This window comes from Sphaeramia orbicularis, chromosome 6, assembly GCF_902148855.1.
Source record: "Sphaeramia orbicularis chromosome 6, fSphaOr1.1, whole genome shotgun sequence".
In the NCBI taxonomy this organism is placed as follows: Eukaryota; Metazoa; Chordata; class Actinopteri; order Kurtiformes; family Apogonidae; genus Sphaeramia; species Sphaeramia orbicularis.
Window position 1 is genome coordinate 3891983 of NC_043962.1, and position 24861 is coordinate 3916843.

The 24861-nt window shown below is 40.8% G+C and overlaps 2 protein-coding genes across 5 annotated transcripts in view; one reads left to right on the forward strand and one right to left on the reverse strand.

Moving 5' to 3' along the window:
* Positions 1-16165, forward strand: part of ampd3b (adenosine monophosphate deaminase 3b) — a 24698-nt gene extending 8533 nt beyond the window's left edge. Inside the window, exons 2-16 of the mRNA XM_030136644.1 lie at positions 2592-2655; positions 7354-7576; positions 7690-7861; positions 8228-8393; positions 8832-9051; positions 9224-9353; positions 9689-9883; positions 10002-10133; positions 10295-10458; positions 10707-10833; positions 11142-11305; positions 12105-12225; positions 12312-12485; positions 13386-13496; positions 15122-16165. Of these exons, the coding sequence (XP_029992504.1) occupies positions 2598-2655; positions 7354-7576; positions 7690-7861; positions 8228-8393; positions 8832-9051; positions 9224-9353; positions 9689-9883; positions 10002-10133; positions 10295-10458; positions 10707-10833; positions 11142-11305; positions 12105-12225; positions 12312-12485; positions 13386-13496; positions 15122-15280 (2316 nt within the window). The 5' untranslated portion in view covers positions 2592-2597 and the 3' untranslated portion in view covers positions 15281-16165. The remainder of the gene's footprint in view (positions 1-2591; positions 2656-7353; positions 7577-7689; positions 7862-8227; positions 8394-8831; positions 9052-9223; positions 9354-9688; positions 9884-10001; positions 10134-10294; positions 10459-10706; positions 10834-11141; positions 11306-12104; positions 12226-12311; positions 12486-13385; positions 13497-15121) is intronic.
* A 1724-nt stretch (positions 16166-17889) lies between these two features.
* Positions 17890-24566, reverse strand: rnf141 (ring finger protein 141). 4 transcript variants are annotated; one of them, XR_003935624.1, is made up of 7 exons: positions 24433-24566; positions 23534-23707; positions 22400-22508; positions 20639-20820; positions 20436-20543; positions 19701-19939; positions 17890-19636 (listed from the first exon to the last, which is right to left on the reverse strand). XR_003935624.1 is itself a non-coding variant. In XM_030136645.1 (7 exons), the coding sequence occupies exons 2-7, from the start codon at positions 23668-23670 to the stop codon at positions 19682-19684; spliced, it is 720 nt and encodes a 239-aa protein (XP_029992505.1). In that variant the 5' UTR covers positions 23671-23707; positions 24433-24566; the 3' UTR covers positions 17890-19681. The 4 variants fall into 4 exon arrangements, 3 of the variants coding, with proteins under 3 accessions (XP_029992505.1, XP_029992506.1, XP_029992507.1); XM_030136645.1 differs by having other exon boundaries at positions 17890-19718; positions 19793-19939; XM_030136647.1 differs by lacking the exon at positions 17890-19636 and having other exon boundaries at positions 19696-19714; positions 19793-19939.
* Between the last annotated feature and the right edge of the window lie 295 nt (positions 24567-24861).

Genomic DNA, 24861 nt, shown 5'->3' on the forward strand with positions numbered 1-24861 from the left:
ACACTTTTTTGTTAAGTACATAATTCCACATGTGTTCATTCATAGTTTTGATGCCTTCAGTGAGAATCTACAATGAAAATAGTCATGAAAATAAAGAAAATGTGAAGAATGAGAAGGTGTGTCCAAACTTTTGGCCTGTACTGTGTGTGTGTGTGTATATATATGTGTGTGTGTATGTGTATAAATAAATAAATAAATAAATAAATAAATAAATAAATAAATATATATATATATATATAGCTCAGGCTTGGAGAAAAACACAAAAAGCAGTTTTTCTCAGTTTGGAATTTTTGCAGATACTGTGCTTTGGCGTTATAAGACACAGATCATCTGTGTGACAGGGTCAGTGAGTAATGTGCATCTCTGGTGAGTAGACTGATGGTTTTGATTTAAATGTTGTATATTTTTGTCCAGTTATTAGATAAATATTGATTGTGAGCTGCTCCAGATGATGTGCGTACATGGTACAGTTGTGTTTGTAGTGTAGAGGTTTGGAGTTGTCTTAATTGGGTTTACAGCTTTAGTAATAAAGGCATTCACCCTCAATACCACAATGCCTTGTTATTTTGTGGTTTTTAAACAAAAAGTATTGATGGTTTCTATAATTGTAATGTCATAGTGGTAATATTAAGAAGTGGATTAAGTCCCCACTGAAGGCCCAGGTACCAAATGCACGTCCAACACTGGGTTCGAACCTGCAGATCTGAGGTATCTCTGCAGTTGTTGAACCAACCACAGCTCATTTATTCATTCACTGTCTGCACAAATCCTGTTGCTACATGATGCTACATCACATGTAAAAAAAAACAAAAACAAAAACATGACACAACAGGAAACTCTGAAACCACAGCATCAACCATGAAACTGAGCAGCAAACTGCCAGTCTGAGTAGTGCTACTTAAAAAGGGTCTAGAAGTTGTACTTACACTTTAAAATAATTAAAAATCACCTGAAATCCTCCTCATAGTGTTTATATTAAATATCTGTGAAGTCATTCCAAAGATGCCGATGTATTGGATTGAACAGATATGAAAGGAATTTATTTCCATTGATGGGCCTGATTTGTGACCACTAGAGGGAGTAGTGAGTCACTCTAAGGATGAGAACCAGAAAGAAACAACTGTCAGTCAAAGAACAGAAGCGACAAACCTACAGTCACTGTTTTCTCCACTGGACTCAGCTGTAAATGTGAGGAATGGAGTTGGATGGTAAATGTCAGTGTTTGTTCTCCAGAGGGGAGTTTTGATTCTGAGGTTTATGAAGGTAAACAGGTATTATGGGATGTTCTTATCATGGCTAAGTTGCTGTTTGTTGATCCGCGGTTCAGAATAAACTGTGACAGTTGTGACCTTGTTTGTGTGATTCAAACAGATCTTTAGTTCAGTTATTGACATCACAAACCAAACAGAAAACAGAGGTGATTGGTGGTTTTACTGTGGCTGTTTTCACTCTAAAAACAGAGCTAAGCTAACAGAGCTAAGCTAACAGAGCTAAAATGTAAACTATCAGCTGACACAGCATGTCAACATTATAGGACAGTGTTATTTCATCCACTGTTAAAATAAGTATCTACAGGGGTTGGACAAAATAATGGAAACACCTTAAAACATCAACAAAATATAATTTAATATGGTGTAGGTCCGCCTTTTGTGGCAATTACAGCCTCAATTCTCTGAGGTATTGATTCATACAACTTGTGAATTGTTTCCAAAGGATTTTTAAGCCATTCTTCAGTTAGAATACCCTCCAACTCTTTTAGAGACGATGGCGGTGGAAATCGACGTCTTACTTGAATCTCTAAAACTGACCATAAATGCTCAATAATGTTGAGGTCTGGGGACTGTGCCGGCCATACGAGATGCTCAACTTCATTAGAATGTTCCTCATGCCATTCTTTAACAATTCTAGCTGTATGGATTGGGGCATTATCATCTTGAGGTGAAGGTGTTTCCATTATTTTGTCCAACCCCTGTATGAGTTTGAGTTTTAATAAAACTTGATTATTCCATAATACAGATGTGGAAACACTGAGCTTTACACTTTATTCAGAGACTGATTCAGTCTGGGGATACATAGAAATGGTTCCATGATGGTTCTGGTTCTAAATGGGTTCTGGTACCAGACTGACCCTGCTGGTCAGAGTCTGGAACATCAGTACCACATTGAACCAGATGCTTCCTGGTTCTACTTTACTGTATTTAACCTTTATTATGCCTCCATGTATTAAATATAACTCAGAAAAACAAGTAACAATCAGAAGGAAAACTATTGGACAAAACCCAGCTTCAGTCACATGACTTCTGAGGAGGCGAAACCATTAATTCACAGAATATTATGACTAGGGAAAGCTTTGTGTATAACCTTTCCAAATCAACGCCAAGTACAGACAGGATGTAGGTAGAAGTGTTTCATCTCCTGGAGGTTAACGGAAGGAAACTGTTTACAGAGATGTTTCTGCTCGGATGCAGCTCCAGCTAATCGTGGACCACATCAGGACCTGAGGAACCACATGTGACGTGTTAGATGTTCAACCTACAGAACCATGTCAGAGTTTGACGGTTTCTAACTGAGGTTTGTTTTGTTGGTTCCAGGTGAGGATGAGGAGGACAGAGACGCCGCTGCATAAGCAGCAGTCGATGCCATGTTTTGGAAAAGGTGAGTCAGTAAAAAACAAAAAACCAACGTCTTTAACGTCAGTAAAGTCCTGATGAACTGAGACAGCAGCCCTCCAGACATCTGAGGAATGTTGAGTGTTCTCTATTTTTAGAACCTTCTCACAGTGTTATCTTGCTGTGACAGCTGTTACAGAACTCGAAGGAAAAACCATCTACATCTGCACAGTTTCACTTCACACATGTTCACCTTCATCCAAGTATTAACCATCACATCATCATCATCATCAGGGCTTTGGTTTGTCCCTGAACTGATCTAGTCTGGATCAAACGATAAGGTTCCTGCAGCGACAGTTCCATCCAGACCAGTTCCAGTTTCCCTGTATTTTGCTGTGGTTTGTGTGTGTTTAGTGTGTGTATTTGCATGTGTTTGTGTGTATTTATGTGTTTTTGCGTGTGACGCTTTGTGTTGTTGTTTGTGCATCATGTTGAGCCATATTATCCCAGTGTTTGTCCTGAGTGTGTGTGTGTGTGTGTGTGTGTGTGTGTGTGTTTGTGTGTGTGTGTATTATTCCAGTGTGTGTTTGTGAAGTCAACACTCGTCCACATGTCCTAACTGTATGTCCATCTGTGACTCTGACCTAGTTCATTCATTCATTCGAGTTTTACCATGAATCCAAAGGTTTTTAACTCTAAAGCATCTGTGAAAATCTGACCCACAATCTAGACCAGAACCAGAACATCAGACTCACACTGACTCTTCACTGAACCAGGTGTTTGACAGAAACAGGGATTATTGGCCTGTAAATTCGCCTTAAACATAACACAGTTTGCACAGATCAGACATAAAACCCCAAACATTCTCATATGCAGATGATCATCTATTATATAAAAGAAAAACACACATCACTATTATCAACAATCTGAGAAAAACAAGTGAAGTTTTATTTCATGTCCTTATTTCTACAGTATTGTGCAGGTTACATTAAACCAACACTAGAGACTAAAGGAATCAGACTTAAACCTCACTAGACTAGTAAAGTAAACTACAGTAACTGACTGATTCTTAACTGAACAAAACTAACTTCCTATGACTGGTGAGTTTACTTTCCACAGAATACCCGCACTTCCTGTTTACTGACTGTGTGTGGTTTTGTGTTGTTAAAATGACACTTCCTACTGTTTCAGAGATAAAACTACAGTTAAAGACCAACACACGCTGTTGGACTTAGTTTGATTCTAGTTTCTGCTGTGGATGTGAGTTCTAATAATATCTGGTAAACACGTCTCTGTGATGCTTTAGATGCTTTAGACGGCGTCAGATCTTTGTCCATATGTTCACACATGTTTACGCCGGTGTGAGGCCCCGCCCTCCACGACAGCTGCTGTTACCATGACGCCCTCAAACATCCCAAAATAGAGACGATAGACACACAAGACGACAGTGATGGGGAGCTGCATTGGAGGAGGTAAACAGGGGGCGGAGCCTCCAGAACCCAAACACAGAGTCTGGTCCAGCAGAGACCACATTCACAGAGACCAGATCTACCGAGTCTTGCAGAGTCTAGACCAGCAGAGACCACATCCACACAGTCCTACAGAGCTTAGAGCAGCAGAGACCACATCCACACAGTCCTACAGAGCCTAGACCAGCAGAGACCACATCCACACAGTCCTACAGAGCCTAGACCAGCAGAGACCACATCCACACAGTCCTACAGAGCCTAGACCAGCAGAGACCACATCCACACAGTCCTACAGAGCCTAGAGCAGCAGAGACTACATCCACACAGTCCAGGTCTACATAGACCTGAAGAGACCTACAGGGTCCAGATATACAGAATCCAGATCTACAGAGACCTCTACAGAGTCCAGACCTAGAAAGTCCAGATCTACAGAATCCAGACCTGCAGAGTCCAGACCTACAGAGTCCAGGACTACAGGATCCAGGTCTATAGAGTTCAGGTCCACAGAGACCTCCTGACTGACCAAGATAAGACTCAGATAAACAGCGAGGACGGACTCTGACGCAAGAATGACCCAGATCAGTGCAGAAGGTAAGACCTGGTGGACCAAACCAAACTGGACAAAACCAACTGGATCAAACCAGACCAAACTAAACCCAATGAATGAATGTTTTTGTGTCTAAATGATGGAGTTTTGAAAAAACAATACTTTGTCACAATTTGATTCATCAGACAAACTACTATCATCTAAATAAACCATTAGAAACTAAAACCAGGGCTTGAAAATAACGTTGAATTAATCTGATTAAACCAACGTCAATAAAACAAAATCTTGATTATTCATGTGGAGACAAAACTTCAGAATCTAACCTGTTTGTTTCATGTTAATTCTGTTAATTATGATTGTGTTTCTCTAATCATATGACAGATAATTGTTTTCATTTCATGTAGTGAAAAAATAATGGATTAAAATCATAAATAATAAAAAATAAAAAATACATTCAAATTTGACATTTATCATTTTGTTCCAGCTTAACAGTTATGTTAAAGTTAATAATATTTAAATCTGAAATAATTCAATAATAAACGTTGAACTGAGCAACTGGTTATTCGTGTTCATGTGCACATTGGCCACGCCCCCTCGTTTTCCCAGAACACTGATCCTGGATCAGGTTTCTCCAACTGCGAGAATGTGGGTCAGGGTCATGGCGTGGCTGATCAGCTGTTGCGTTGGACAGTCTGCACGTGCTCAGTAGCTCATCGTACGTGACGGAAACTGACACGTGAAACCGAAATGAAACGCTTGATTAGACGCTTGATTTGATTAGTTTATTGATTGTGGTTTAATTTGAAGCGCCGGTCCGTCTGTTACATAAACCCCCTGGACCTCCTCTGGTCCTGGTACTGCAGACTGGACTTTAACAGACCCATCAGAACCTGGTCCTGTTCTACCTGAGCTGCAGATTCAGGACTTGGAGCTGAAGCTGAATCATCTGATACGTCATTGAACCTGTTGTTTGTAATGTTGTTTTGTTTGTTTCTTGTATTAATTCAATGGACATCTCATCACATGAAGACATAACATTTATTCACTCATTTGGTTTCCGTTGGATTTGACAGAATCTTACATTTCCATTAAATAAATTACAAAGAAACAGTAAATGTTCTGTAACATGACATTATATTGAAATGTATTATTTCATAGAAACAGAACAGTAAATCTAAAATAAAATTCCACAACAATAAAACTAATCTACCATTTAATCATAGATGTGACTTTACGGAACATTCACTATCTGCTGTTAAAAATGTATATAGTGTAAAAATGTTAAAATGGAAGAACAGAGGACAGAAAATGTTAAATCTTTAGAGGTAAAAACCCATTGATTTAACAACCATATACAAAAAACTCAGACTTCATATCTACAAGATGATTTACACTGTTAAATAAGCTGGACGATCTGGTCTAAATACTGGAACACGAGTCCAAACGGTCCGATCTAAATACTGGAATACAAGTCCAAACTAATTGTTCTAAATATTGGAACACGAGTCCAAAATTATAACATGAAGTTCTAGAAACAGAGCCAGGAAAACACCTCACCCTCCAGGAAATGGTGCCAAGTGTTAATAGGGTCATCTTCAAGGCTGACAAACCCTGAACTCAGATCTTACACAGATTGAGTTTCATGTCCTTGGCACTGGACTCGATGTGGATTAAATACCAGAATGGTTTCATGCTGGATCTGGCCCAGTGACCCGCAATCTACAGCGTTGATATTAATAGTAACAGCGACGATACGTGAATATTCCAAAGTCTGCGACACTAAGAGGACGATGAAACCGACAAACATCTGTGACCTACACATGGACGGAAAATATAAAACAGCAAAAAATGAAGGAAATATAGAAACAGTGTTAAAAAAACAGTGAACAGCAAAACAAAGTTCCATCAAGACGTTCAACATAATATGTGCAAAAAGTAAATGTAGAAAAACTCAAACACAACCTGAATAAAACAGAGACTGAAATCAGACAATTCATCGACTGAATTCACTGAGCGTCAATGATGTAAAAATAGGACTTGAATCATAAACAGGACTTTCCCACAGAATAACGGACCTTCAGTCCATTTAAAGACATAGTTGGAAACTGCAGTAATAATGTTGATCTGTGGACGCACAGGACCGGAACGTTCTCATGTTAAACAACTAAATATTTCCCATAAAAATGTAGCGTTAACCCAGACCCAGCAGTTCCCGTGCCTCTGGGGTCAAAGGTCACGCCGCCATCCACTCTGTTTACTGTACAATCCAGCGGGTCAACAGAACACGTCAACAGAACACACATCCAGGCCTGAAACTGGAGTCGACACCGGAGCTGTGTTTACTGGATGATTTAAGACCAGACGAGTCCAGCAGCTCGTGGTCGTTTCAGCACCGACGTCTGCTTTTACAAACACAAACATAATGTTGTGTTTCCTTAACGTGCCGTCATTTATGAGACGAAACCCAACACGTCAACATGAGGAGATGATGACTGGACTAGAACCACCAAAACAAACATGTTTGTAGAAGGCGAACCCTGAAGCAAAAAATGGATCAAATTAACATAATGAAGAGACGCAGGCATCGTCCATCATGTCTATAAACATGTCCTTGACCCGCGCTGACAGACTTCTACCTCCCATCGTGGTCAGAGTTCCCATGATGCACTGTGGTGGGGTTTATTGAGTGCTTCTTCTCCAGTAACTCTCCACCTTCTTGTTCTTTCAGAGATGCCGAGGCATTTCCCCAAAATGTCGATGAGTGAGGTGGATGAGAAGATGTGTAAGCTGGCGGAGAAGGTGTACGCGTCAGCGCTGAAGGAGGAGGACACAAAGGACGCCATGGCGCTGTTCACAGTCCCAGAGGACTGTCCCATCGGCCTCCATGAGGACCGAGAACGAGCCCTGCAGAAGGAGATGGCCCAGCTCCACTGCCAGGAGTCGGTGAACAGGTGAGGCGCAGGCATGGGACCAGGTCCATGGGATCAGATCCATGGGATCAAGTCCATGGGGTCCATGGGACTAGGTCCAGTTGAGTCTTATTGTGTCCATCTTGTTTCTGTAGGAAGAAGAACCTGATGCTGAAGCGTTCGCAGTCAGTATCGCTGCAGATTCCTCCTGAATGGTGTCTGTCGGTGGTTTCTCCAATGCTCTCCCCAGTCACACCAGAACCAGGTCTGGCCATGGCTTCCCCAGAATTCCAGAGGGTCACCATTAGTGGAGATTACTGTGCAGGGGTGAGTCCACATCACATCTACATTTTGCAGATCTGTAAATTGCAAATCTACAGACACGTCTGGCAGCGGATGGCAGTTTGTTCACCACGTCGATACATCAATTCATCCTTGTTGAAAACGTATAGTTTTTATTGTATTTATTTGTCTTTGGAATAAAAGTATATAAGATAATGTAAAGTATTTTAACTCAGATACTGGATTTCTTGTACATTTCAATGACCTAAAGAATCAGACCAGCAAGGCCAAACCAGGACTAAGGTTTGGTCCAGGACTTAAGAACATTTAGCAGACTCTTTGATCTTCTGTTGCTGATCTGAACCTAGTTCTGGTTCTAGTTCTGTTTAACCCCTCCTGGTCTGGTTCCAGGTCACTGTGGAGGACTATGAGCAGGCGGCCCAGAGTTTGCTCAAGGCTCTTCTGATCCGAGAGAAGTATTCACGGCTGGCGTACCACCGCTTCACCAGAACCACGGCCCGGTTCCTCAGCGAGGCCCGGAATGAGAAGTGGAAGGTGGAGGACGAGGTCCTGCCAGGTAAAGATGTCCTGGTCCAATCCCATCATGTCCAACTGTACTGATAATGTCAGATATTATTATTATATCACAGGTTAAAGGCTGGTGTTTGATTTCATCTGAACGTTGGAGAAATGGACCTTTGTGGTTTGAAATTATTTAAAAAGGCAAAAGAAGAAGAAAATGACTCAATGGAAATATTTAACAAGAAGAAAATTTATCCATTTTCATAATTTTTGTTGGTATTTTTTAGTCTCATTTGATTAGATACGCTCATGTTTTACTGGATTTAGACACGTGACATTAGATCACCTCAACAGCAGATCAGAAAAACACTGAAACCAAAACAACCTCCAAAAAACTATGAATTAAAACCTGGACTGATATGAATGGATGTTTGGTGAGACACCGTTGTGTTGTTGTGTCATTGTATTGTGTTTTGTCATTGCGTTCTTGCAGACATCTTGCCATACCCTCATGAGGGTGAGGACCCCTACTCTATGGAGGGGATTCCTGACAACCTGAACTTCCATCTGCAGATGAAGGATGGTATCGTCCACGTCTATGACGACGCCGATGCTCTCAGAGAGCAGCGACCGCACAGCCTCCCCTACCCCGACCTCGAGACATTCGCAGTTGACCTCAGCCATGTCCTCGCTATGATCGCCGATGGACCCACGTATGTACACAGAACCCTGTCCACAAACGAAACCCCAACCCACAGAACCCCCAACCCTAACCCCAAGACCCATCTTCACCATGATTGCCAACAAACCGATGCATGTACATAGAACCCTGACCCTAACCTTTGACCTCTTTCCACCTTGCCTGACTCTGGTGGTTGTTTTCAGGAAGACGTACTGCCACCGGCGGCTGACCTTCCTGGAGTCCAAGTTCTACCTCCATGAGATGCTGAATGAAATGGCGGAGCTGAAGGAGCTGAAGGGCGTCCCACACAGAGACTTCTACAATGTCAGGAAGGTCAGGAATCCACTGAATGTTCATGAAACTGTTCTATTACAATCAGACTGTTCAACCAGGTCAAGGTTCTGATGAAGTTTCACCTACACCTCTGGTTTCTGTCCTACCCCATCGTGTGTAAAGAAGTTAAACAAGACCTTTAACTTCATTAAAGTGAGCTTCAGGAATTAAACAACTCATCAGTTAATCGACAGAAGAATCTACAGATTAATTAACTATGAAATTAAAATGAAGCCATCTGTGTTCCAGTCTTGGACTGAGTCCACTTCCTGGGTTTATGGAGGACCTGGAGGCGGTCCATCTAAACACACTCTGTTCCCATGTGTCAATCACAGGTGGACACCCACATCCACGCTGCTGCCTGCATGAACCAGAAACATCTGCTGAAGTTCATAAAGTCCACATACCAGACGGAGGAGGACCGTGTGGTTCTGGAAAAGAACGGCCAGAAGATGACGCTGAAGGAGGTGTTCCACAAGCTCAGCATGGACCCATATGACCTTACTGTGGACTCACTGGATGTTCACGCTGTAAGAAACATCAGAGTAATTCTGTTAGACTAACCCTCACCAGGTTTATGGGCAGACTCAAACCAACGCTCACAGTCTTTGGTGGAATACAAAATCCACTTTACATTTCTTTTCACAGGGAAGACAAACATTTCATCGCTTCGACAAGTTCAACTCCAAGTACAACCCGGTGGGAGCAAGTGAACTACGAGAGATTTACCTGAAAACCGACAACTACATCAGAGGAGAATACTTTGCACGACTCATTAAGGTAAAAAGGGTCTGACTTCAACTCCACCAAACTGTTTTCAGATTCATCAGTATCTTGAACTGGTCCACATGGAGGTTAGAGACACATCTCAGTTCATCTGATCTGAAGTTCTGCAGATACTCATCAGTTCTCAAACATTCTGTGGGTTTGTTGTGTTTCAGGAAGTGGCCAAAGAGCTGGAGGACAGTAAATACCAACACGCCGAACCTCGTCTGTCCATCTACGGACGCTCGACCAGCGAATGGGAGGGATTGGCCACGTGGTTCATCGAGCATAAGGTGCACTCGCCAAACATGAGGTGGATCATCCAGGTCCCACGGCTCTAGTGAGTTAATCTACAGTTTATCTACAGACTGAGTTAATCAAACAGAAAATAAATGAAGAAATAAGTAATATTCCAGTGATAGTGTTGACCAAAGCTTTTAACAAAATCTACTGTAATTCCTTAAAATATCTATTAACTAAACCATGATATATATATATATATATATATATATATATATATATATATATATATATATAGATAGATAGATAGATAGATAGATAGATATTTATTAACCCTTTGGCTCTCAGTGACGTCTTTAGGTCAAAGAAGTTGGTCCCAAACTTCGCCAAGATGTTGGAGAACATCTTCCTGCCACTGTTTGAGGCCACAGTGAATCCACAGAAGCACAAGGCCGTCCATGTGTTCCTCAAATATGTGAGTACCGTGTCCATGAGAGCCATAATCTGGAAATAACTAAAGAAATCTTTAAATCTGTCCAAACTGTGATGACATGGAGCTGTGTTAGTCGAGGTCGCGTTGTCCCAGCACTGGTTAATTCCAGTAAAACACTGGGATGAAACATCTCCAACATTTTAGAAAAAACAATTTTGACCTCAGGAACCTGAACAGAATCAACCATCAGAGAACACACAGTTAACTATTAATGCAGTACAAACGACCTCCATACATGTAATTAAACATCTCTGATCCACGGTGGTAAAATCTGATCTGACCTAAAACAGGTCACAGGGTTCGACAGTGTGGACGACGAGTCCAAACACAGCGACCACCTGTTCTCCTACAAAAGCCCCACACCAGAGGAGTGGACGACGGACAACAACCCGCCATACACCTACTACCTGTTCTACATGTACGCCAACATCATGGTCCTCAACAACCTTCGCAGGTACGTCTGCAGGTGACCGCAACCACATGACAAGACCACAACTATGATATGACCGCAACCATAACACGATCACAACCCGCCATACACCTACTATCTGTTCTACATGTACGCCAACATCTTAGTCCTCAACAACCTGCGTAGGTATGTCCGCACGCAACCACAACATGACAAGACCACGACCACAACCCCCTGTACCCCTACCACCTGTTCTACACATACACCAGCATCATGGTCCTCAAATCGTCATCATCATCGTCCTCATCATGATGGAAGAATGGGGGGTGGCCATGGCTCAGATGGTAGAGTAGGTCATCCAATAACTGAAGGGTTGGTGGTTCGAATCCTGCTCTGTCCATGTGCTGTTGTGTCCTTGGGCAAGACACTTCACCCTCCTTGCCTCCAGTGCTGCTACTCACACTGTTGTATGAATGTGTGTGACTGTGTGGTGGTGGTCGGAGGGGCCGTAGGCGTGGACTGGCAGCCACGCTTCCATCAGTCTACAAATGTAGTTTACCACCACCAGAGGGAGAAAGTGAGAGCGAAGGAATAATGGATCCTCTGTACGCGCTTTGAGTATGCGTTCATAGAAAAGCGCTACATAAATCTAATCCATTATTATTATAAGAATTCTTCAGGTGATCCTCCATCTTTATTTTCATTTTAATTTTGATGATATTTTGTTTATTTGTTGTGATCAGTATCTGATGGTGTTTAATCTTCTTCATGATTCGTTTCCTGATGGTCCTTCATCTGTTTCCATCTTTGATTCGTTTTCATCATCCCACTGATGCATCACCAGGGAACGAGGCCTGAACACGTTCCAGTTCCGTCCTCACTGTGGAGAAGCTGGTTCCATCACCCACCTGGTGTCGGCGTTCCTCACCGCAGACAACATCTCCCACGGCCTCAACCTGAAGAAGGTCAGTCCAGAATGCACACCAGGTTCAGAAGTGCAGACCCACGCATTCAGAACTCCACCTGGCTGACGTGTCCCTGTATTCCTCAGAGTCCGGTTCTCCAGTACCTGTACTACCTGGCCCAGATCCCAATCGCCATGTCTCCGCTGAGCAACAACAGCCTGTTCCTGCAGTACTCCAAGAACCCACTCAGAGAGTTCCTCCACAAAGGCCTGTGTGTGTCGCTGTCCACCGATGACCCCATGCAGTTCCACTACACCAAGGTCAGAACCGCAATCACAAATAGAACCAGAACCACGAGGACCTCAACCAGATGATGATAATTACATGTGGCAGGACAGGGTTTTCTTAGTACAGTTTCAAGCTGCTCCTTCAGACACGTGGTTTATTATAGATTCAACCAAAGACACTTTAGAACATGAGGGTTCACTTCCTGTTTCAGTGTCACATGGTTTCTACAAGCCCCGCCCCTTTAGATCCTGTCCCATTCATTCCAAAACTGAAAAGGGAACGTGATGTATAAATTTCAACTGATTATTTCACCCAAAAAACACATACAAGTTGAATCCATTAAATTTAAGGCTGAGTAATGAATGGACATAAAACGACATTTTCAAATCAGGACAAAACGAACCTTGAGTTTGTGTCGATGAATTCAGTTCAAACCTCATCTACACGAGGAAAAGATGATCAGGAAAATAAAGTCAATGATAAAATTAGAATAGTGTTCATAATCAGGAATATGTGTGATATTAGTTTCATATTATTGATCTACATTTGTCCACACAACATCCTCATCACCTCTGACCACGCCCACTCAGGAGACAGGAAGTGAACTGGTAACGTCATTGGTGAAGTGAATGATCTGTCATTTTATAAAATAGCAGATCTTTGATTAAATGAACAATAAAATTATACAAGATCAAGAATTTACTTTTAGTTTGGTTTCAGTTTTTAGTTTGTTTTATGTTTTACTGTAAAACTCACTTTATTTTTCCCTTCTGGTCAAATTTGCAGAGTTTTTAGTTTATTAATCATCAAAGTAAAAGTAAAATGTATGAAATTAAGAATAAGACGTTGGACAGCTGAAAGTTCCATAAAAATCACAATAATCCACTGATGTAGATGTACTGGTTGATGAATGTGGGCGTGGCCTGTTTCAGGAGGCGCTGATGGAGGAGTACGCCATCGCCGCTCAGCTGTGGAAGCTCAGCACATGTGACCTGTGTGAAATCGCCAGGAACAGCGTTCTGCAAAGCGGACTCTCCCATCAGGTACTGACCCGGTCCAGTCAAGAACTGAAACCAGTTTCATTTATTTGGGTAGTTTTGTGTCCTGATGGTGATGGAGTCACGCCGCTAAGCGTATTTTAGCATCAGTGACGTACATGACGGGGTGATGAACTTAACTGTATTCATTAACAAATACAGACACATGGGTTTGATTTACTGGAGCTGGAGGACAATCACGTTCCAACAGATGGCGGAGAACGTTGTCACGGTGCACGCTGTGTTTGTGTAGTTCACGGGATTTTTTGTGGCGACACCAGAGACTAAAACTTCACAGATGTGGCAACATGGCCGACATGAGGATGACACAACACAGGCTGTTTACTGGTGCTTTAGAGGCTCATTACTGCCACCAGGTGGACTGGAGTCACTGCACTTTGATGGGCTTTAGTAGTCTCATTTCTTCTCTTTTGCTGAGTGGAATACACCACCTGGTGGTAGAATACAGTATAACACAGGTTTGGTCCAGCGTTTGGGTTCGTTTCACACCGATCTGACACCGATCCACAGAACCAGGATCAGTGTCTGTGCCCTGGTCTGAAAAACAAAAACAGATGTTCACAGTCGACTGGTGTCACTTTGTCAGGGTTTGGGTTTTTTAGGGTATGGGGTTAAATAAAGGTAAAGTCAGGGGTTCCAACCTTTTCTGGCTGGTGACCCAATTTTAACACCACAAACTTCTGGCGACCCCAGACATTCAAAACAGACATTTTTTTTTGCTAAAATTAATTTGTTTTTGATCATGTAATAGTTTTCTATACTATGTTGCAAGTAACCATAAATTTTAGATGACATTTAGGCTATGTAATCCTACTATAATACATGTTCTGTGTCTGTCCCGTGTCCCCATGTTGCAGCACAGGAGGGCGTTTGTACGGGTTTTCCTCAGCCTTCACAGGCCCGATTGCTGCCAAACTCACCAAATGAATACAAACATTACCTGATTATCTACTAAGCACAATTTTATGTCCGTATTCAAATGTTGTGAGGCATTCTGGGTGATTTTAGCCTCTCATGCTATCGTACAATGGCACCAAAGGTACAATGCTGCTAGTGTATATAATGCGCCTTTTTGGTGTCTGCTTCTCAGTTTCTTTTGGAGATGTCTTAGCGGGGCGAAGAAATCTTTCTGTTCTCTGTTCGGTCCAGTTTTCTGTTTGGGCAGGTTGAAGCGTAGTAACACATGTGATCACATGATCGGGTCAATCAAGATGTGCTCTCTCAGATATTATATCCTGCATTTTATTTGAACTTTATTTTTTATTACGAAAAGTGTGTGGTGTTTTAATTTTAATGAAATATATTGAATCATTAAAAATTGTATTTGTTTTTTTTTTTTTTTAATCAATTACTAGAAATTTCCAAGGTTGAAAAACACTGGGTCAATGCTTAACTCCCTTTACTATCCCCATAGGATAATTTGGTCACTGCATTTTACCCATAATGCACATGCACAGCACCCAGCATTAGCCATTAGCATTAAATACGTAGCATCACAGGAGCACCCCACACACACATTGGGAGTGGTGAGCTGCCATTGAAGGAACAAGAATATTTGTGTATAAAGTGGATAAATTAGACTTGGTGAAATAACATTTTCTCGCCTCCAGGAAAAGAAACACTTCCTGGGTTCAAACTACCTCCAGGACGGACCGGAGGGAAACGACATCCGTAGAACCAACGTGGCCCAGATCCGGATGGCGTATCGGTACGAGACGCTGTGCAACGAGCTCAGCTTCTTGGTGGATGCTGTGAAGACAGACGTCTGAGTCACCGACTGCATCTGAATGCATCATCTGGAGAAAAAGGGTACAATGAAACTGTAGTTTAATCTGACTTTTATCTGTGGTCACTGAGCTGAAGGTTAAAGGTCATCCTTTACAGATGAGGTGAGCGATGGGTCACAGTGGTTCATTTTCTACTTTTAAAGGTTGAACTTTTGGTTTATCTGTTTGTGTGTTTTCACCACAGAATTCAAATTAACTGAGTAAACCAACACATTGTCTCTAATGTGTTTAATGTGTTTGAGGATGATGGATCTGTATTTTCTGTTTGTTTTTCTAGAACACTGTGAACATGCATGGTTTAACTCTTTCACTCGGGTTCCAGTTCAACGACATCAACTTTTCCAGTTGAACTGAATCTGAATATTTTGTATGCTTTATACATTTTTATCACGTGTAAATAAACTTGTAAACTGTGAATGTGTATTTTTTTTCTTTAGTCTTGTATATGACTGGAATCATGTTGGATGTTTCCAGACCAGACGTAAAATCTGACAAGTAGACGTTGCACAAAAGTCAGCAGACACCCCTCTAGTGGAAACTCCGAAAAAACCTCCATTAAAAGCAACCATTTGAGCAGGGGTGTCAAACATGCGGCCCGGGGGCCAAAAGCAGCCCGCCGAAGGGTCTAATCCGGCTCATGGGATGAATTATTGAAATACAAAAATTACACTGAAGATATTAACAATCAAGGATGTTAAAATAATGTTAGGTCAGTTTGATCTAAAGTGGGGCAGACCAGTCAAATACTATCATCATAAACTGTAATCATGAAAACCATAAATTATTCTGTTTTTATTGTTAAAAAAAAAAAAAAAAAAAAAAACCAAAAATGTTACAAAAATGTGAACCTGAACAAATATGAACAACCTGAAGTGTCCTTAGAGTATTCAGTGTAATTGTACAAATATTCTGCCTGTTATTAAATGTTTTGTGTGTATTTGTAGATCCACTGTGATCTGTAAGTTATAATGTACATGTGAAAAGAGAAGCTGAAGCCAAATAATGGAATAATTGTTAAAATTGCACTTTTTTCTTAATAAATTTCAATTTGTTCATGTTTTTCACATTTTTTTAAAGGATAGTTTGTAGATGTAAACATTTCAATAATATAATTTTACTTTTTTCCCCTCTCTGAAACATAGAAGTTAGACATACAAATTTTTGAATTGATATTGTTTATTTGTTATTGTAAGTGCCAGATAATATTTTCTTTGTCACATCTGGGGAGGAGTTATGTGAGGGTGGTACTTATGTCACCGACGTAGTAAAATCAGCTGTTTTACCTGTTTGAATGAATGAACTGAGGGGGTGAGGGGCGAAGGTCATACTTTTGCTGACCGCTGCCAAAGTATACTGTCTTGGGTGTTTTTTAAATATTACTGGATTATTTCACTGTTCGTATTTTACCTTTAATAAACGTATGAACATTACTCTGGAGCTCACTTTCCCTTTTTTTATTGTTTAGCAGCGTGTCCGGCAGATAAAGATTTTTTCCCTCGCTTAGCCTCTCGGCGACATTGTTTTTTAAAAGTCGCCCCAACAGTTGTTGTTATTTTAATGATCCAACCCACTTCAGGGCATTTTGGGCTGTATGTGGCCCCTGAACTAATGACTTTGACACCCCTACTTTGACAGATTTCTCACAGCGATTAAAGTGAATGTGTTTTGTTCATTTGTTGCATTAAATTAAAATTCACAAGTGTAATTTCAGTTTATTTTCAACAGTAAAAAAAAAAAATCAATGTAAAATAGAGATAGAATGGATTTGACATTATTTTTATTACTATTATAAGTAGAAAAAGAATACTCCAGTACATGTACCACAGATTTACTGCAGTAAAAGTACTGAGTTATGAACATTTTCACATGAACAGATGATATTACATGTATTAAATGCATTTTATTGTGCGTTCACACAAGGTTGAATAAAATACGTTAAAATAAACCGATATGTCATAATTCAGGTCAGATTGTGTTTCATGTGAATACGCTCAGCCTGTGAAAAGTCAGTTCAACGCAGTGAGAACGCTTCAGTTTTATTAGTTTATCATCAATACTGTGAATGAGGTGAATCCAGAGTAAAGGGGAAACGCTGCCCCCTTCAGGCTGAGATATCACATTACACACAGTAGGTCTGATGGAAATGATGCGAGTTCATCCTCAAACCAAACTCATCACATCCTCTGAAAAGGTTCAGTATAATGACTTTATTTCAGTGTTTGTTGAACAGATGGTGCGTTTCCTGCTGTGAATGTGATGAATAACTTTGATTTTACAAGTTTTATAAAAAGATCAGGCGATAAAACCAGACTTATCACATTATTTTACATCATATCACTGTAGAATTTGTTAGATTGAGATCAGTTGATGTGATTATTTTTGACATAACGTTAGCAATATTTATACATTTCTCTTTTGTTGAATATTACAGCCGCATTATTTTGTTTTTGTTTCATGTTGATTCAGTTTTGTTTAGTCCTATGTTAATTTCTTATTTTCATAGGAATAAAATACACAAACCACAAAACAAGACTTAAAATGAGGGTTGTTTTTTTTTTTGTCTTACTGAAATTTTTTTTGTTTTCATCTTATGTCTTTTTTATCTTGTAGCATCTTTAATGAATTATTCAACCATAAATGACAATGAGTTTAAAGAAGATATGATGAGACATTAGTTAATATTGAATATCTTTATCGCCCGGCCTTATTTTACAGATATTATGACATTTACATCACACCATGAATCACCAGTGAACAGGTTCTAAAGTGCAATTTATCAGCAGAAATGAACAAAAAAAAAAAAGACACCAAAGTCACCTCATAAATCTGTTCAGTTTACAGTAAATGTGTTGAGCCCCCCCAAAAAAGATTGAAATATTATAGATTTATATGCAACAAAAAGCTTGAGCTTTGTATCAGTGTCAGATTTTAGTAAAATATACATTTACAGCTCTAATAAACTGTTGGTTAATAAACATCTTCACATTTCAGGAATTAATCCCAGACACATTGTCAGTCGTGAATTAATCCCAGACATATCATCAGTCATGAATTCCAGACACATCGTCAGTGTTGATGTGAATTAATCCCAGACATGGCATCATTCATATGAAAACCAGACCACAAATCCTTAAATAAAATATATTTATTGTGTTTTAGATTCTACTGAACTCAAGAAAAAGCTGCCAATAAGAAGCAAAAACTACAGCAATCAGACTGAAATAATGTGAATAAAAAAGATGAAGAATCACAGCAAAAAGTGTCAAACTGAAGTGAAATCAGTGTCTACGTCAGCGTCATGTGGGATTTAAGGGGTTAAAGGTCACGTTACAGGACGACACCACACGTTACTGTGAAGAACCATTTGGTTTGACAGTGAATCTGAAAGAGTGTTTGATGAGTTCGTCCAATCGGATCCAGTCGAGTTAATGTGAACGTGTTAAGGGATCAGTTCGCTCGTTTTCTGAACTTCAGATACTGTCGTTAAATCGTCTGAACAGATGCTAACATCTGAGTCTATAACAGACAGTTTACCAGCTTTACCGTCTGATGTCAGTTTGTACCATTTTTCTCATGAATGTCTGTGGTTTTTCATGGAAATTTACACTTAAAACTCAGTAGTTTCTTCATAAAAGCCAATTCATGAATTTCTTCAAAAAATTTGGTAGTTTTTCTGAAATAGAAATAGACATCTTACAACTACCATGGAATATTAATTCTTTAAATATATATATGTAATGATAAACTCTACCTGGCAGATGTTTTTAATCATGGGTAAATGTACAGATGACAAGGGCAGGAATGTTTCTGATTTCTATATTTCTATATTTAAGGTTTTTCCTTAAACTGAGTAGTTGTAACTCATGTCTGACCAGTTTTTCTATATCCACAGGTTTGATGTTTTGACTTTATCAGAGGTTTGTAGAACCTGTAGGTCATAGTTGTTTTCAGGTCGCTCTCTACTGGATTTGACGACGGTACCTGAGGTCCAGACTGTGGGATGGTTCTCAACCTGTCCAGAACCTGGACAGAAATGGTCCAGGTTCTGTCATAAAGTGCTTCATGTTCTGGTTCAGACCTGGTGGATCCACCTCCACCATGAAGGCCTGTTACTGTTCAACATCTAAGGACAGCCACTACAAATACTGGACTACAGTTCCCATAATGCACCACAGGTAGAACAAAGGGGGTGGGAGAGATGCCAGGCACAGTGCATTGTGGGAGTTTTAAAGAGATGGTGTTCCTCCACCTTTGCCATGTCTGCGGTGACGTCAGCATGTAGTCTATTCATCTGGGGGGGGGCAGTTCCTGTCCTGGATTACTGATCTGGGGGGGTTGTTGTCCTGGGTTATGGCCTGTGGGGGTTCCTGCCCAGGGTTACTTCTACTGCTCTGGGGGGTTGCTGTCCCGGGTTACTGCTCTGGGGGGGTGGGGTGTCCTGTCCCAGGTTATTGGTCTAAGGGGGGGGGGGGGGGGGGTGCTGTCCCAGGTTACGGCCTGTGGGGGTGCCCCGCCTCGTCGGCCAGGTTCAGGATGTATCCCGCCATGTCGTCCTCCGTGGGGAAGTCAGACATTACCCATGATTCATTGGCAGCCGTCACTTGCAGGCGACATATGGGACAGTTTCGACTCTGGCCGTTCCTGCACAAGCACATGACAAACGTCACTGACCAGAGGTCAAAGGTCAGGAAACATTCAGAGACTTGTATCAAACTGAACAGGGGTTTTCACATGTGCATGCAGCGTCCTGAAAAGAAAACACCAACAGCTGAGATGTCAGGAGGGAAACATGGATGAATCAGTGAATTAGTTACAGACTGACACGATTCATCACCAAAAACCCCAGAAACTTAAATGAGGTCACTTCCTGTTGTGTGGTCAATAGGTAAAGGAAAAGCAAGGGAGAGTTGATGTTCAGAGGGTGATGATCAGATCTAAAAAAAGAAAAACACCTGTGGTCTATTTAGACTGGTTTGGTCTGCATTAGACTGGTTTGGTTGGGTTAGTTTAAACCCATGTGGAATATGGACATGTAACTACAACACTATTATACTGTAAATATGCATTTATATATGTATATGTATGTATGTATGTATGTATGTGCGTCTGTCTGTCTGTGTCAGCTGTCTGGTTTTACCACTTATCGATGCATTTTTGGCAGAAGCTGTGAGCGCAGGGCAGGATGAGGTCGGCCTTCCCATCCATGCAGATACAACACTCCTCCTCATCAGTCAGTTGCTTCACCCTGGAGAACACACACAGCATCAGAACCAACAGTCTGCAGGGAACCAGAACCTGGTCCAGAAGAACCCAGTCCAATGGAACCTGGTTTTCCTGTACCTGCCCATCCACATGCTGGCCTGGCAGGACTCTGCGGGGGGCATGTGGGCCGAGGGCCCCTCGGTGGCGCCCTCTGCTGACAGAACCTCTGCGGCCTGGCTGGTGATGTCCTTGTAGAGTTGGATGAACTGGTACAGGTTCATGATGCGAGACGCCTCCACCACGCCATTCTCCTTGTTGATCTATGGACAATAGGTGACACGTGTGCTGTTGATTCCAAGGGTTTCATTCACTACTCTGGGGTACGGTTATTCTGGAGGGTTTTTTCACTTGAAGACAAGTGTTGTTAAATAAAGTGAATGACTTCAATTTGTGAAGTAGTACTACTGTAAAGTACTACTAAACTGCTGTAAAGTACTACTAAACTGCTGTAAACTGCTGTAAACTACCACTAAACCACTGTAAAATACCACTAAACTGCCATTAACTACCACTAAACTGCTGTAAACTGCCACTAAACTGCTATTAACTACCAGTAAACTGCTGTAAACTGCCACTAAACTACTGTAAACTACCACTAAACTGCTATTAACTACCACTAAACTACCACTAAACTGCTGCAAACTGCCACTAAACTACTGTAAACTACCACTAAACTGCTATTAACAACCACTAAACTACCACTAAACTGCTGTAAACTGCCACTAAACCACTGTAAAATACCACTAAACTGCCACTAAACTACTGTAAACTACCACTAACCTGCCATTAACTACCACTAAACTGCTGTAAACTGCCACTAAACTGCTATTAACTACCAGTAAACTGCTGTAAACTGCCACTAAACTACTGTAAACTACCACTAAACTGCTATTAACTACCACTAAACTACCACTAAACTGCTGCAAACTGCCACTAAACTACTGTAAACTACCACTAAACTGCTATTAACAACCACTAAACTACCACTAAACTGCTGTAAACTGCCACTAAACCACTGTAAAATACCACTAAACTGCCACTAAACTACTGTAAACTACCACTAACCTGCCATTAACTACCACTAAACTGCTGTAAACTGCCACTAAACTGCTATTAACTACCACTAAACTGCTGTAAACTGCCACTAAACTACTGTAAACTACCACTAAAGTGCTATTAACAACCACTAAACTACCACTAAACTGCTGTAAACTGCCACTAAACTGCTATTAACTACCACTAAACTACCACTAAACTGCTGTAAACTGCCACTAAACTGCTATTAACTACCACTAAACTGCCACTAAACGACTGTAAACTACCACTAAACTGCTATTAACTACCACTAAACTACCACTAAACTGCTGTAAACTGCCACTAAACTACTGTAAACTACCACTAAACTGCTATTAACTACCACTAAACTACCACTAAACTGCTGTAAACTGCCACTAAACTATTGTAAACTACCACTAAACTACTGTAAACTGCCACTAAACTACTGTAAAGTACTACTAAACTACCGTTTCCTGTAAATCCAGTAGAACCTGAACTCTGTTGTTCCTTGTGTTGGTTCATTCATTGTTTGTTTTGCTGATAAAGCCTTCGTTCTTTGTTTTATTTGTTCTTTGTCTGCTGAAGCTGCTTCATAAACTGGTCAAACCTCAACAAACAAACATTCAGGTCTTTGTTCAACATATGAACAGAATATACAAGCTCATCTGAGTTCAATATGTCTCATGAGGAAACTGAGTCCAGTTGGATCCATTTAGGACTTGTTCAGTTCTATTTGGCCCAGTTGGGTCCAGTTTGCTCCTGTTCAAATGTATCTGGTCTCACCTTGGTGCAGACAATCCGAACTGCAACCTTCCACAGAGCTGTGGCATCAGATCCAGGTTGGACCTCGAACAGCAGATGTTTCTGTTGTCCTGCCGCCAGTTTGGCAGTTCTGGAACAGATTCAGCAGAGAACAGAGCACATATGAACCACGGTAAAACCCACCTGGGCCAGGACCCAGACCATCATCTCATCCTCAGGGAGAAGTAATTATGTAAATGTGTCATCTCGTCTTGTTTCAGTTGATTCAGTTCTTTTTATTATTCTGCTATCATTGAGTTTCCTGGTGCAGAGATCAGAGGGTCTTTTATTTTGTTTTTATTCCAGAGTCCGATGCCTCCATCTAAAATAACACTTCAATAAACTGGTTTCATCCTCCATGTTGATATTTGACATCATGGTGAACATATCAGAGGGTTTTCTATGGTCTGACAATGAGCTGGAGGAGACACTCCGCTGTTAAACATCTGATTAACAGTCACATGATGAAACTTCTCTAATATTAACATAAATAAACACTGTGGTGGAGGTTAATCCACCACATTGTGGAAGTCCAATGATCAACACACTGTCAGTTGATTAGTTTTGCCATCTTCATTACACGTGGTGGCCTCAACTAGAAATAAAATAATTAAAAAATAAACCAGTCAAGGGCTGGATGAACTCAGACAGTTCAGCCAGAAACACTGAAATAAATATTCACGTCTCTGAGGTCAAACATGAATGAGTCCAGGTGATTACACTCACAGATCATTCATGCACATCCCTGTTAAAACCTCAAACTCCCATAAGGCCCTTTTTACAAACTGGAGCTTCACTACTGACTGAACATACACTTGACATCAACTGCAGTGTGAAATGTTTTGTCTGCTCTGCCTTTTATCTGACTAGAGCAGACAACACATTCAGCCAGACTCTAGGACATGTCCACTGCTGACCTGAACATGTCCATGTGTGGACATTTCCCCAGGACGGCCACAGAGTGATAAAATAACCAATAATTGCAGAGTAGAGTGTCTTCTGTCTTGGTTAAAACATACATGTGCTGTTAAGGATCTTCATAACACGTAGTTTTAAGGCGCCTGCTCTTCATTGTACAGATTCCTCGGTTTGTTCACCACACATCCTGGAACTTACACATCATTGAGTTCAGCCACTCTTGCGAGGAACTCCTCGTAGGTCAGGTATCCGCTCTCCCGTACGAGGCTGGCGTGTTTGACCAGCTTCTCAGGCAGACGGGTCATCACCGCCTGACCTGAGATCTGCTGGCCCATAACGGCGGCGGGCTGCACCTCATTCAGGTCTGGAGATCTGACAGGACAGAAAATAGACGCATGCGAGTCATGTGATCCAGAACATGGTCCTCAGAACCTGGGTTCTGTTGGATGAGGGATGGATTAGATCAGTGTTCACCAGCTGCTCATAAAAGCTGAATAAAAACACATTCTTGTTTTTGTTTGTAGGACATGGAGTCCCCTCAGAGCAGAAGGTGACACTGTAGAACTGTCATAACAGAGACACGTTCAAGCCAAAGTCTGGAGGTTTTCATGTGTTTCCAGATTCTTCAGTATTTATCTTTATGATAATCACATACAGTGTGTTGTTTGTCTGTGTATTATTATGTGTACTTGTGTGAGCAAACGCATTAAACATTGACCATTTTAACTATAATATCAACTGATAAATATCATTACATTAACTCTTAAACTGTAAATTAACCCCTGATTGACTGCTGTTTTCGACCAGTACATCACAAATAAACAGTAAAATCAACTGAAACGAACACTTATTGAATTAGCATTGTGTAATATGAACGAGTGAGATAAAACCACGGATGTGTCGATAGACTTATAACAAACATATGAATAATTCTTTAATTTTCAAATTAAAACTATGCAAATTCCAAACATACCATAAACTTGGCACTGTTTTTATCCGCGGTGTTAGCCCGTCCAAAGAGCCGTTTGCTAACGATTTTTATATTAACAGTTTTATTTAACTCGGACAACACGAAGATAAAAAAAACATAAACTTACCAGATCTACAGGCGGACACACAGACGCGAGTCTCTGAAATAAAATAAATTACTCTGAGCAAAGCATCGGAGTCTAAAGTTCGCTGTTAGCTCCAGTGTTAGCTGTTAGCTTCTGATAGTGTTGACACGGTGGAGTCGCAGCTCAATGACGTCAACAGAGCGCCCATAACATACCCCGTCAACGTTTAACAACAAAGATTTAGTTTTTATTAATTATAACGATAAATGACTACTTTACTGATAATTCTGGCACAATATATGTATTAGGTTAATACTATAAACTACTATAAAATAATTAAACTGAGTATTGTACACAGCAGTTTATCAGAAATAATGAAAAGATAACTAAACACAACAAATTCACGATTACACCATTACAATGAGCACTATGTCAGAGATAATGTAGGAAAAAAAATACAGATCTAGTGCA